General features: G+C 42.1%; 1 protein-coding gene across 4 annotated transcripts in view; it reads right to left on the bottom strand.

Moving 5' to 3' along the window:
- Positions 1-2,672: 2,672 nt before the first annotated feature.
- Positions 2,673-11,823, bottom strand: part of LOC138974208 (uncharacterized) — a 12,787-nt gene continuing 3,636 nt past the window's right edge. Inside the window, exons 2-7 of one of the 4 annotated variants that reach the window (XM_070346928.1) lie at positions 10,748-10,911; positions 9,826-10,405; positions 7,828-7,893; positions 6,738-6,824; positions 4,506-4,640; positions 2,673-3,572 (exon numbers count right to left, since the gene is read on the bottom strand). In XM_070346928.1, coding sequence (XP_070203029.1) covers positions 3,207-3,572; positions 4,506-4,640; positions 6,738-6,824; positions 7,828-7,893; positions 9,826-10,074 — 903 coding nt within the window. In that variant the 5' untranslated portion in view covers positions 10,075-10,405; positions 10,748-10,911 and the 3' untranslated portion in view covers positions 2,673-3,206. Of the gene's footprint in view, positions 3,573-4,505; positions 4,641-6,737; positions 6,825-7,827; positions 7,894-9,825 lie in introns of all 4 variants that reach the window. The other 3 variants (XM_070346926.1, XM_070346930.1, XM_070346927.1) reach the window with 3 other exon arrangements.

The raw sequence follows: 11,823 nt of genomic DNA, 5'->3' as shown, positions 1-11,823 counted from the left end.
TAGGTGCCTGAGGCATTCTTAAAAGCTCAATAAAAAATTCCAACTAGTTTAAGAGATATTTGCAATTACACACCCTTCTGGGTCCACACGGACCCACGACCACCGGCGAAGGTTAAACTTGGACACATACCATAAATAAACAGCGTTGCTGCTTTTTGCGCATTTTGAGTAAGTTTTTGATGCATCCGTTTTGTAAATGTATCAGTGAAATGAATTCAACCATACAACAACCATTTTTGTCGAGGATAGCGTAGGCACCCGGTCTGCTCCCCGCCTAAAAAAGGCCAGTGCCGTTCCGTCTTCGAGGGACTGCGTGGGTTTCATTTCGGAGTTTTCCTTCTCCTAGACGAGTTTCCTTCCATGGATGATGAGCCTCCTCTACCCTCGTTTTGAATTCAGAGTGGTCTTCTCTTAGGATAGCTGCCTGCCAGGGTTGACGAGCCTATCCTGCCCGGCTATTTGACCCATAGCTGGAGGTTGGTTCGTGGGCACCTGGGCGTTTCCACACACCGGTGGGCCCGCATGCCGCACGTCTAGGGGCCAACCTCCTCCGAGTCCTTGTAGTCTAGCCTGGGGCCTTGCGGTACCCAGTTTACGCCTGTCGCCGCGATGGAGGCACTACATAGGGCTTGTTGTGGAGAGGTTATTGTACTGGCAGGAGAGACTGACGCATTCTGCTCTCTTTTCGCATTGTCCTAAAAAGGACAGACGGTGCTAGCCAGCGGTGAGGGCTGAAAGCGAGAAGTGACAAGCACAAGACACTTCGCCAACACACTAGACACGTCACACAACCGTTTGGCAGGCAATTCAACCATACAATTCAAGTCAACACAAGGAGCATCTATGCTGTTGACTTTTGTTTGAGGACAAGTGGAAGCATTACGTTACTCATTGTATAGTTGCTGATCGACAGATTTGCGATAGTTGACATGATTGCTTAAACGAGAAGACTTCACCATTGAAATGTTCGAATCTTAATGAAATGAGGCAGAGCGCTATTTTCCGATCTGGGAAACAAAGGAACGTATAGCTCTAAATGCATAATACATTTGCAACAAGAGTAAATGGGACTTCTGTGGAATGTTGATAAAAGTCGCTTGACACATTGTGTACTTTCATACCATCCTGACGAACGCAGTTTATCTGCCGAAATATTGAAACAGAAAAATCTCACCCGGTTATACTGATGTGTCCACTTTTGTTTAAAAGTCGCTTGTTTATAATTCTCCCATGTGCCAGGAGAGTTCTTCCGCATACCACTCACTTACTCTTGTTGCGCTTACGTCCTTTTTTTCCCTCAGATTTACCATTTAACTCATTGTCTCCCAGGTACGGATATATCCGTACCCACTCATATGGCTCTATCTGACCAGGTACGGATATATCCGCTCAGACTGTTCTTCAGTCGCTTCTTGTAACGTCCATCAAACGCCTGCATTCTAGCGTGTTGATACACAGTTACTACAATTTTTAGTGACCTGATGCAGCACAGCTGGTCTCGGCGAAAAAGGCTTGAATGTTAAATGTTGTTCATGATAATGTCACAAAAGAATTTTTTTGTATCTGTATATCTATCATGTCCCTTTTCTCTATTTCGGTTGACGTTTCGTTTATAAGAGGTGAGAGGAAAGGGCTGTAGACTGAACAAATGTAAATTTCTCACCTAACTTACTTAATTCTGATGGAAAACTTGCAAAGAGACTTAATAGCAGCTTGAGTTCATTATCTCATGAATAGGATTTTAAGAGTGACACAACAAGTTCTACGAGCAATCTGATTCCGTTGAAAGTAATATCGCTAAACAATAATGTGACTGAGGTAAAAACAAACAAGTTTCAATCATGTTTTTTTTTGTTTGTTTTTTTAGCAAGCAGATCTAATTGATCAGACCGATGGACGTTTAGTCAACATCTCTCAGTAGAAAGAATAAAGGTTTTGCTTGTTTCAATGCTATGTCTCGAACAGTTTATATCCTTGCATCACCAATTAACCGTAAAATAGCTATGAAATTGTTAGAAATTAAGAAACAAGAAAAAAACAGTTTTTTTTGCCGTACTGTCTCTTTTATTCGCAGATGGGTTGAGACTACTGTGCTTTCATAGCTTCTCTCCTTGTATTGTTAACTTGGATTCGTTTTTATACTGTTGCTAGCATGTACCAAATCAAGCAGCAGGGAGATAAGCATTTAGCATATTATTGTAATTCGTTTTAGCATTGCACATTTCCTTTTCTTTCTCTTGAGATAATTTGTTATCTGCAAAGTATTATGAAATGTCATTTTCAGTGTATTTTAAATCCAATCTGTGATAACGGTTCAGTTCTTTTCCAATAAAAAAAATAAAATAAAAATGGGCTGAAGGCTTGCATGAATTTGTAATCGTTAAAAGGAAAATTTGGCTTTGATGTTAAGAGGCATGTGATGAGAAAAATACCAGCTGTGAATAGCATAATCGCATACCGACAGAGATACATGCAAAGAAACGAACAGGCAGATAGATACACGTACGCACGCACGCACGCACGCACACAAACACACACACACACACACACACCCACACACACACACACACACACACACACACACACGCATACATTAACAAACACACACACACACACACACACACACACACACACACACACACACACATCTATATATAAGACAAAAACGTGTCCAAAATAAAGGGCACAGAAGCCAGTACCTCAGCTGTATCACAGTTAGAGCCACACAGACACACACAGTCACCTTCGATTAAGACCGTAGAAACACAGGCATGGGGACAAAATAAAATCGATTGAAAAGGTCACTGTGTGATCACGAGTTCAAGAGTTCAATCCTGCTTCTTCGTTTATGGGTTGAAACTCCCACAATCTGTTTACGTGTATGAACGTTGTTACCCCGCCATTCAGGCAGCCATACGCCGCTTTCGGGGGGAGCAACCTGAGCCATGGGTATTGTCGTGTTTCTATAACCCATTAAACTCTAACATGGATTACAGGGTATGTTCCGTGCGCACTTGGTCGAGCGTGTACACCCAAAGGGTGATAAAGCACTAGCAGGTTTGCAGTTAAGCTGGCCTGGTAAAAATCTCCATCCTTAACCCACCAGGCGCGGTCGGGATTCGAACCCGCGACCTTCCGCGTGGGAGGCCGGCGTCTTATCCACTCGGCCACTACGCTCGTCTAAGAGTTCAATCCAAAACCGGTCGCTAGTAAAGTCTCCCATGCGGCAGGGCCCACTTTCTCAACTGGTCGTAACTGTACGACCCGGATGTACGGGGCGGTTCAGGGTATCTATATTCCGGTTCCGGTGACGGTCGTTGCATGACGGGATACCGGGGATCAGCCAATCGTCTTTGCCTGCGAGGGCTCTGGACCGGATGTGACGTAGGCGGAAGCGGACGTGGTTGAGGTTTTGGAGGATCTGTCTGCACCATTGCCTCTCTGACTGGTACTCTGTACACAACAGGCTGCTGCTCCCGGATGCTTAGGAAGTCTTCCTTCTGCTTTCGGATCGGTGGGAGCCTGGGCATGGGAGGCTTGGTGGCTTCGCTGTCAGCGAATAGAATGTGGACCTGTGTCGGACAGATGCAGACAAAAAGCCTGACCTTTACGAAAGAAAACGTACCTGTCAAACGTAGACTTATCACAAACCATCCATGCAAGGTAGAAGACAGGCTGGTCTCTTTCTTTCAAATATTTTCGTGACTGTCCATGAGTAACGTTCAGAAAACGTTGCCTAATAAATTATCGGGTTGTTAATTTTGAAATTCTATTTGAGGTCTATAGAGCATTCAGGTAACGCGTGTAATCGGAGGAAGAATCAGCGTGTTTGGAACACTTAAACCTGAGTTCGTTTTAAAGCTATTCCTTATCACTTTCGGCCTGGGTTTCCAGAAGTAAGTACTACAAATACAAGGCCTCATCTGACTCGAGTAATTTCTTCTTCTTCTTCAGCGTTCGACGATGGCTGTGTCTAGATTCTTTGGCCCGTGATGTTGACGAAGTGGGCACTCGAGTAATAATTTGACGAGCCTAAACTTGCTTGCAGCTTTCATTCCCGTTGATTTTAATTATATGCTTATTTACAGAATTCTGAGTACAAATCTATCAAGAAGCCAGTCATGAAGGCTGTCACAAAAAGACGAGAAGCATATCAGAGAAACAAAGGGACGTACGCGCTATAAATGCATATAAGTCATGTAAAACAAGCGTGAGTCTGAAGGATGATCGCCACAAACTCCTATGTTCCTCATTCTCTGAGGTATTCCAACTAACACTTACGCACAGAGGCATACACAAGAACCTGGTAACCGGCAATAGTCCTCAGATCAAGAAGTTTTTTGCGAATAAACGCACAATTATTGTCACTGTTACGGGGTTGTATCGAAAGTATACGAGAGAATCTGAATGAAATTTGGCATAATTTTGATTTAACAGAATTAGAATATAAACCAAATTCTCTGATCACGATGAGCTTATGACAAGACAAGCTGTGTGTCTTCTACCTTGGCCAGACTGAGCGGGGAGCAGCAGCAGCAGACGGAGGCACTGATGATGGCCACCCCCATTTCACACAGCGACAGGAAGGCGGTGGCCGTGGAAACCAACCACATCAGGTTGCTGTAGTCCAGGGTGTGACGCTGTTAACCAACAAATGGAATGAAATGAACAATAATATGCTAAAGAAATGTTCATAGCCTCACTCAGGTTGATGATGATGATAATGATGATGATGATGTTGACGATGACGACGACGATGATGATGATGATGATGATGATGACGATGATTATGATGATGTTGCCCATGCCTGTCTTATCTGTGTTTGCCAGCCTGTGTGCTTGCCTGTTAATGGTCTCGGTGCCTTTATTCTTATCTGTGTATGTTTGCCTGTGTGCCAGCCTAATGACAATGATGATAATAATGACGATGATAATGGCGACATACTTGAGTATTTTGACACAATTAATGTTTAAATATTCATACTCTACGTAAGAGGCAGTCAGGTTGCTGGTTGTTGGCACGTGTCCAGGTGAAGGCATGGCGAAACCCAACTTTTTTCATCGGAAAGATTGTGCCTTTAATATCATCTGTGTGTGTGTGTGTGTGTGTGTGTGTGTGTGTGTGTGTGTGTGTGTGTGTGTGTGTGTGTGAGTGTGTGTGCGTGTGCGTGTGTGTTTGCCTGTCTGTCTGCCTATACGCCTCTCGAAGGGTCTCTGTGCCTTTAATGTTATATATGTGTCTGTCGGTTTGCCTGTCTGTCTGCTTGCCTCTCTGTCTGCCTATGCCCGTCTATGGTCCATGTGCCTTTAATTGGGGTCCTGATTTGGCCTATATGGTCCGCTGGACCTAAAAAGCAACAGCTATCAAATCAAATCAAATCATGTGCCTTTAATCTTATCTGTGTATGTCTGTCTGTTTGCCTGCCTCTGTCTGCTGCCTGTGTGCCTTCCCATGCCTGTCAATGGTCTCTGTGTCTTTAATCTTTTCTGTGTATGTTTGTCTGTTTGCCTGTCTGTCTGCTTGCCTGTCTGTCTGCCTATTCCTCTCAGTGGAATATGTGCCTTTAATCGTATCTGTGTATACAAATCTAAAACCAAAGCAAAAACACTATCAATTGTATCATTTGTTGTCAAAAACACTATCAATTGTATCATTTGTTGTCAAAAACACTATCAATTGTATCATTTGTTGTCAAAAACACTATCAATTGTATCATTTGTTGTCAAAAACACTATCAATTGTATCATTTGTTGTCAAAAACACTATCAATTGTATCATTTGTTGTCAAAAACACTATCAATTGTATCATTTGTTGTCAAAAACACTATCAATTGTATCATTTGTTGTCAAAAACACTATCAATTGTATCATTTGTTGTCAAAAACACTATCAATTGTATCATTTGTTGTCAAAAACACTATCAATTGTATCATTTGTTGTCAAAAACACTATCAATTGTATCATTTGTTGTCAAAAACACTATCAATTGTATCATTTGTTGTCAAAAACACTATCAATTGTATCATTTGTTGTCAAAAACACTATCAATTGTATCATTTGTTGTCAAAAACACTATCAATTGTATCATTTGTTGTCAAAAACACTATCAATTGTATCATTTGTTGTCAAAAACACTATCAATTGTATCATTTGTTGTCAAAAACACTATCAATTGTATCATTTGTTGTCAAAAACACTATCAATTGTATCATTTGTTGTCAAAAACACTATCAATTGTATCATTTGTTGTCAAAAACACTATCAATTGTATCATTTGTTGTCAAAAACACTATCAATTGTATCATTTGTTGTCAAAAACATCTTGTTTTGTGCTGTCATTGTATCGGTGAGTTCAGAATAAAAAAAATTCAACTTTTTTTGTATCTGTATATATATGTGACCCTTCACCACGAAATGAGTCGCATGTCACCTCGCGCGGTTCTGCGCTAGGCTTAATATATAAGTCCGGGTAGTGTCTTGTAACAGTGTGAGGGTCACCTTAGTCACAGGCTTATAACTCAAACAGTTTTCGCTCTTTTCTAAAACGGGTTTCACCACTGGATAGAGCATAAAAAAACTCTTTAGGAAAATGTAAAAAAATTGAAAATCATGCAAAGGTGACATGCGACTCATTCCGTGGTGGAGGGTCACATATGTTTGCCTATATGTCTGCGTATGCCTGTCAAAGGACTACTCAAGGCTGAACAGTAATCCGTTGTATTGTGCACGTTCTCACCGTGACAGCAACGAAACAGGAGATGACGGTGCATGCGGGGGCGAAGAAAGCCGAACACAGCACACTCAGGACGAGGAAGGCGATTTTCTGAAACACACATATCTTGTTTTGCTTTCTGACATTTTCCTAGATGCAACCTTCAAGCTAATTAATCACCCGTCAAAACAATCCCCCGAAAGCGGCGTATGGCCGCCTAAATGGCGGGGTAAAAACGGTCATACACGTAAAAAGCCGTGGGAGTTTCAGTCCATGAACGAAACAAATAAACCCGTCAAAACAAGAAATGTTAAACTATTTGAACGTTTGATTCAGGACAAAAGAAAGCATTGACAAGAACCTCACCCAACGGTCTTGAAAGTGGCCAAACAGACATACATAACTAAGTCATTATGGGACTCTTCTTCTTCTTTTTTTTTTTGACCTCAGTAGCATGCAAGGCTGCTTCAATCCATCTTTTTTGCCTCTTTCGTCTTTTTTTTTTTTTTTTTTTTTTTTTTTTTTTTACTTTTTGGGCGGTGAGCATATCCTTCTTCATTGGTCTTTTTTTTTTTTCAATGAAATTTTACTTTTGTTTTCTTTTACAATATGTGACTCTTCTTAGAATGTAACCGAGATGGTCTTTGCAGTGACAAGACAACGACCAACCGTCATTAGGCTATTATTTGCCTGAACATCGTGTACCTTCGACTTCCATTTTAAAGACCGATAGCCCGTGGTTCTGCTAGATGTTCCATTTTAAAGACCGATAGCCCGTGGTTCTGGTAGATGTTCCATTTCGTCTTTAATTAAACGTTCTATAAAGGTGACACCCAACTGTACCAATTTTATGAATACACTACGTATATCGTTAGTATTCTTATCTTTCACCAGAAGTGGAGTACACAAAAGATGGTTCATTCTTCTTACGATCGCATTTATTTCCCCGATAGAATCTCGTTTCTTTCTAATGTACAAGATTGTCTTTGGAATGTTTAAAAAACAAAACAAAACAAAACACAGACACAACCAGAATGTCTTTGGATGGCAAAGTCTTAACGTGAATCCACCATATTAGGGACATTTCTACCAACTGAAATGTTAAGGTACTCACCAGGAATTTAAGGCTGTGGGACCTGCTCCTTGATACGCATGCTCCCAGAGACCCGGTCACCAGGTACTGGACAACACAATCACCACAGAACGTTAAAGCTACTGTCCTACCCACGTACACGATCATATTCACCGCCGACGGGCGCAGTGGCCTAGTGGATAAGACATTGGCCTTCTAATCGGAAGGTCGTGAGTTCAAATCTCGGCCGCGGCCGCCTGATGGGTTAATGGTGGAGATTTTTCCGATCTCCCAGGTCAACTTATGTGCAGACCTGATTGTGCCTTATCCCCCTTCGTGTGTACACCCAAGCACAAGACCATGTGCGCACGGAAAATATCATGTAATCCATATCAGAGTTATGTTATAGAAACACGAAAATACCCAGCATGCTTCTTCCGAAAGGGGCGTATGGCTGCCTGAATGGCGGGATAAAAACTGTTATACACGTAAAAACCCACTCGTGCAAACACATGGGTGAACGTGGGAGTTTCAGCCCATGAACGTAGAAGAAGAAGATTTTCACCGCCATAGATCTGTCGTGGCTTTCACGTGTAATAAGAGCATGCATCCTACCACTTGGTCACTTATCATAAATCAGTAGCGACAGTCAGGGCTCCCCGAACTGTGCATCCTACCACTTGGTCACTTATCATAAATCAGTAGCGACAGTCAGGGCTCCCCGAACTGTGCATCCTACCACTTGGTCACTTATCATAAATCAGTAGCGACAGTCAGGGCTCCCCAAACTATGCGTCCCTGCGTCCTGTATGCACCAGAAACCAAAAGCACGCACTCGATTTTCATGACGGGGGTCTCGGGACGCACTAAACCTAAAAAGAACGGGTCTCTTGTTTTAGACGGCACGGTCATATCCACCATCGTTTCAAGGGCTTTTTGGTATGTGTCCAAGAGAGGATTTAGCCATGTCACCCGGCCAGATCTAGGATGGTGGTTTTAACGATCAGAACTGTGCCTTAAATCATTAATGTCGGTCGCAAATGCCGACTAACTCACACAGTCCGTCATTCAAGCATTTGGAACCCATCCGGCATTCACTCACTCCTCCATCACGCACTCACTCTTTCATTCAAGGAGTTCATACGACTCCTACGGGATTCTATTCATAGACATAGACATAAAACATGTTATTATCTCAAGACGAGAATGTCGGATGTGGTACGTATCACAGCATTACAACATACAACATAAAACGTAAGAACATAAAACAGTAATATTCCTTTTTATGCACAGCATTATTTAAACCGTATGGAGGCGCAAATCGTCACCTCATAATAATTAAGATTAGGATGATAATGTCAAAACAAATCTCTCTCTCTCTCTCTCTCTCTCTCTCTCTCTCTCTCTCTCTCTCTCTCTCTCTCTCTCTCTCTCTCTCTCGCTCTCTCTCTCTCCCTCCCTCCAACTCTCCCCCTCTCTCCCTCCCACCCTCTCTCTCTCTCTCTCTCTCTCTCTCTCTCTCTCTCTCTCTCTCTCTCTCTCTCTCTCTCTCTCTCTCTCTCGTCAACACTTTCAAAAAACACCTTTCACTGTATTTAATGTTAAATTATGAAAAATCACAGTGATGGAAGACTTCGTTTGGTTATATTTTAATTTGTCCAAAGCATCAGTGTTCATTATATCCACACAAAAACACTCAAAGCTTTAATAACACATTTATTCCTTGTATTCAGCATTGTTTTCACTACGTTACATATACGACGCTTTATATTTGTGTATAATACGTAATGTGTAAATATTCATATGTTGTTGTTATTCCCTACCTTTTTTTCTACGTTAATATCCGTATAAATATGTGATTAGATTAGTCCCCTCTCTGGGCGAGGGCTGGTTGAAAAAAAGCTCGTTGTATTGCTTATGCCACAACCCTCGAAAAGTAAAATTTGATTTGATTTGATTTGATTTGATCTCTCTCTCTCTCTAACTCTCTCTCTCTCTCTCTCTCTCTCTCTCTCTCTCTCTCTCTCTCTCTCTCCTTACCCAAGTTCCACACCAGATGGGAGCAGACGACACGGTCATGTCCACCATGGTTTCAAAGGCTTTCTTCTGCTCGGGGAGAACAGCGTAGTGCGACGTCTGCTCCTCGTAGGACAGAAGCATGACAGCGAGGTCGACGATGCCCAGAATGATGCACACACTGCCCGTGAAGATCTGAAGGCTTCCCAACACCCTGAGAGCGGAGAAAGGAAACAGGTCGTTGCGAGTAGTGTTCACGCCTTGAATCTCCATGATCTATCTGCGGCAACAGCGTTGTCTGTTGACCATGCTCTGCTTGGGGACAAAGGCCCAAATGTCACTTCCAGACTATGGCCTTTTTGCTGTCCTCTCTTTTTCCTTCTTGTCTGGTCTTTGTCTTATATTGTCTTGCTTTGCCTTGTCTTGCCCTGCTGTGTCTTGTATTTTCTTGCTTTGTCTTGTCTTGCCTTTATTGTCTTCTCTGTTTTTGTCTTGTCTGTTCGTGTCTTGTCTTATTTCGCAAAGAAGACGTTCAGATTGAAGCTCTTTGGACCATCGGAGAGCGTCGAGCGTACTGCAGCATTCGTCAGGGCTTCCGGGGTTGCTGTGAAAGAAGGCAGAGGAAGAACATTGAAACGTTCAGTGAGTACAGGTCGAGCCAAGTGTCGACTGTTTCTGTTCTCACTGGTAGTCGTTTAGTACTGAAGTTGTTCTGTTTTGTTCTCTCACCAGTATCCGTAGTTTGTATTACGAAATGAAATACTACAACGCCGAAACGCACCTCTTGTAGTTTTTTTCGTTCGTCGACCTTACTTTGTGACTTTAGTTATTTTAAGTTTTCATTTCCTGATTCTCTTTTCGGCAGGCACTTTATCATGTATAATCCTTTATTGAAAAAAGAATTCTTGTTCTGTGAGTTTTCAGAAAACACGTGTCCATAACTCACTCATTGGCAGCAGGGGAGAGGCCGTTTCCACCATGTATTATCTTGTATCCCATTGCCACATCAACGCACTGTTCACAAATGGTGTATACATTAAACAGCCGAAGTAGAACTCTGTAGCATCACACTCCAGAAGCTGATTTCTTCGAAGCACGGTAAACTTTCTCCTGGTGTAGCAGCAACCAAATCAACAAATCCTTGTTGATGTTGCTTGGGCATTTCACTCTAGCACATGACGACACACTCTGCACTCGCCTTCACCGTAAATTACGTTGCACTGACAAACTTCGAGTCTTACCTCCCTTCCACAACCAACACACTGAATATAGTAACACCATAATACAGAACTTTATCAACCCACCGGACAAAAGAGCTTATCGCCTGGGAATTAAATCGGGGTGTGGGGTGGTCACTTTCTCCACCCGGTTCAAAACGCTATCAGATAAGCTGCAGACGGGTAGATTTGCTTTCATAGGGTGTGCATGCAATCACGTACGGGGCTTGTGAAGTTATTAAAAAAATACCTGAGATATTGCAAGTTTGGTTGGAAAATTGGGAGGTAGTTGGTAGCGTTGCAATGTTATGCATGTTGCTTGGCGCACAGAGCTGGAGATAGCTGGACAGATGCATGTGTTGCTGTCGTTGTTGTTGTTCTTGTTGTTGTTGTTGTTGATGTTCATGTTGATGTTGTTGTTGATGTTCATGTTGTTGTCGTTTGTGTTGTTTTTGATTTTGTTGTATATGTTTTTGTTGTTTTTGTTTCTTATTCAGCTAAATGCAATGCATGGAATAAGGACAATGTGAGATGTGGAAAGTGTAATAAACAAGAAGACAGCATAATTAATACATACTTGCATTGTCAAAAAAATAAAAAATAAAAAATAAAAAGGTGATGCCGACTTATTCATCAAGTGTTTGACAAATGTCTACTCCGATTCAATGAAGTAATCGAAAAGCCGGAAGCCTGAAGAAAAAAAACCTTGGGTCAAAAATGGTAACTGCCTAACAAGCGCCAACCGTAACTATCGGCAAATGTTTTGAATTTGATCTGTATTTATCCCAGCGAAGCTGGAGGTATC

The sequence above is a fragment of the Littorina saxatilis genome, linkage group LG8 (assembly GCF_037325665.1).
Source record: "Littorina saxatilis isolate snail1 linkage group LG8, US_GU_Lsax_2.0, whole genome shotgun sequence".
Taxonomy (NCBI): domain Eukaryota; kingdom Metazoa; phylum Mollusca; class Gastropoda; order Littorinimorpha; family Littorinidae; genus Littorina; species Littorina saxatilis.
The sequence above is the reverse complement of the archived record's forward strand: the minus strand, read 5'-3'. Positions and strand labels throughout refer to the sequence as shown.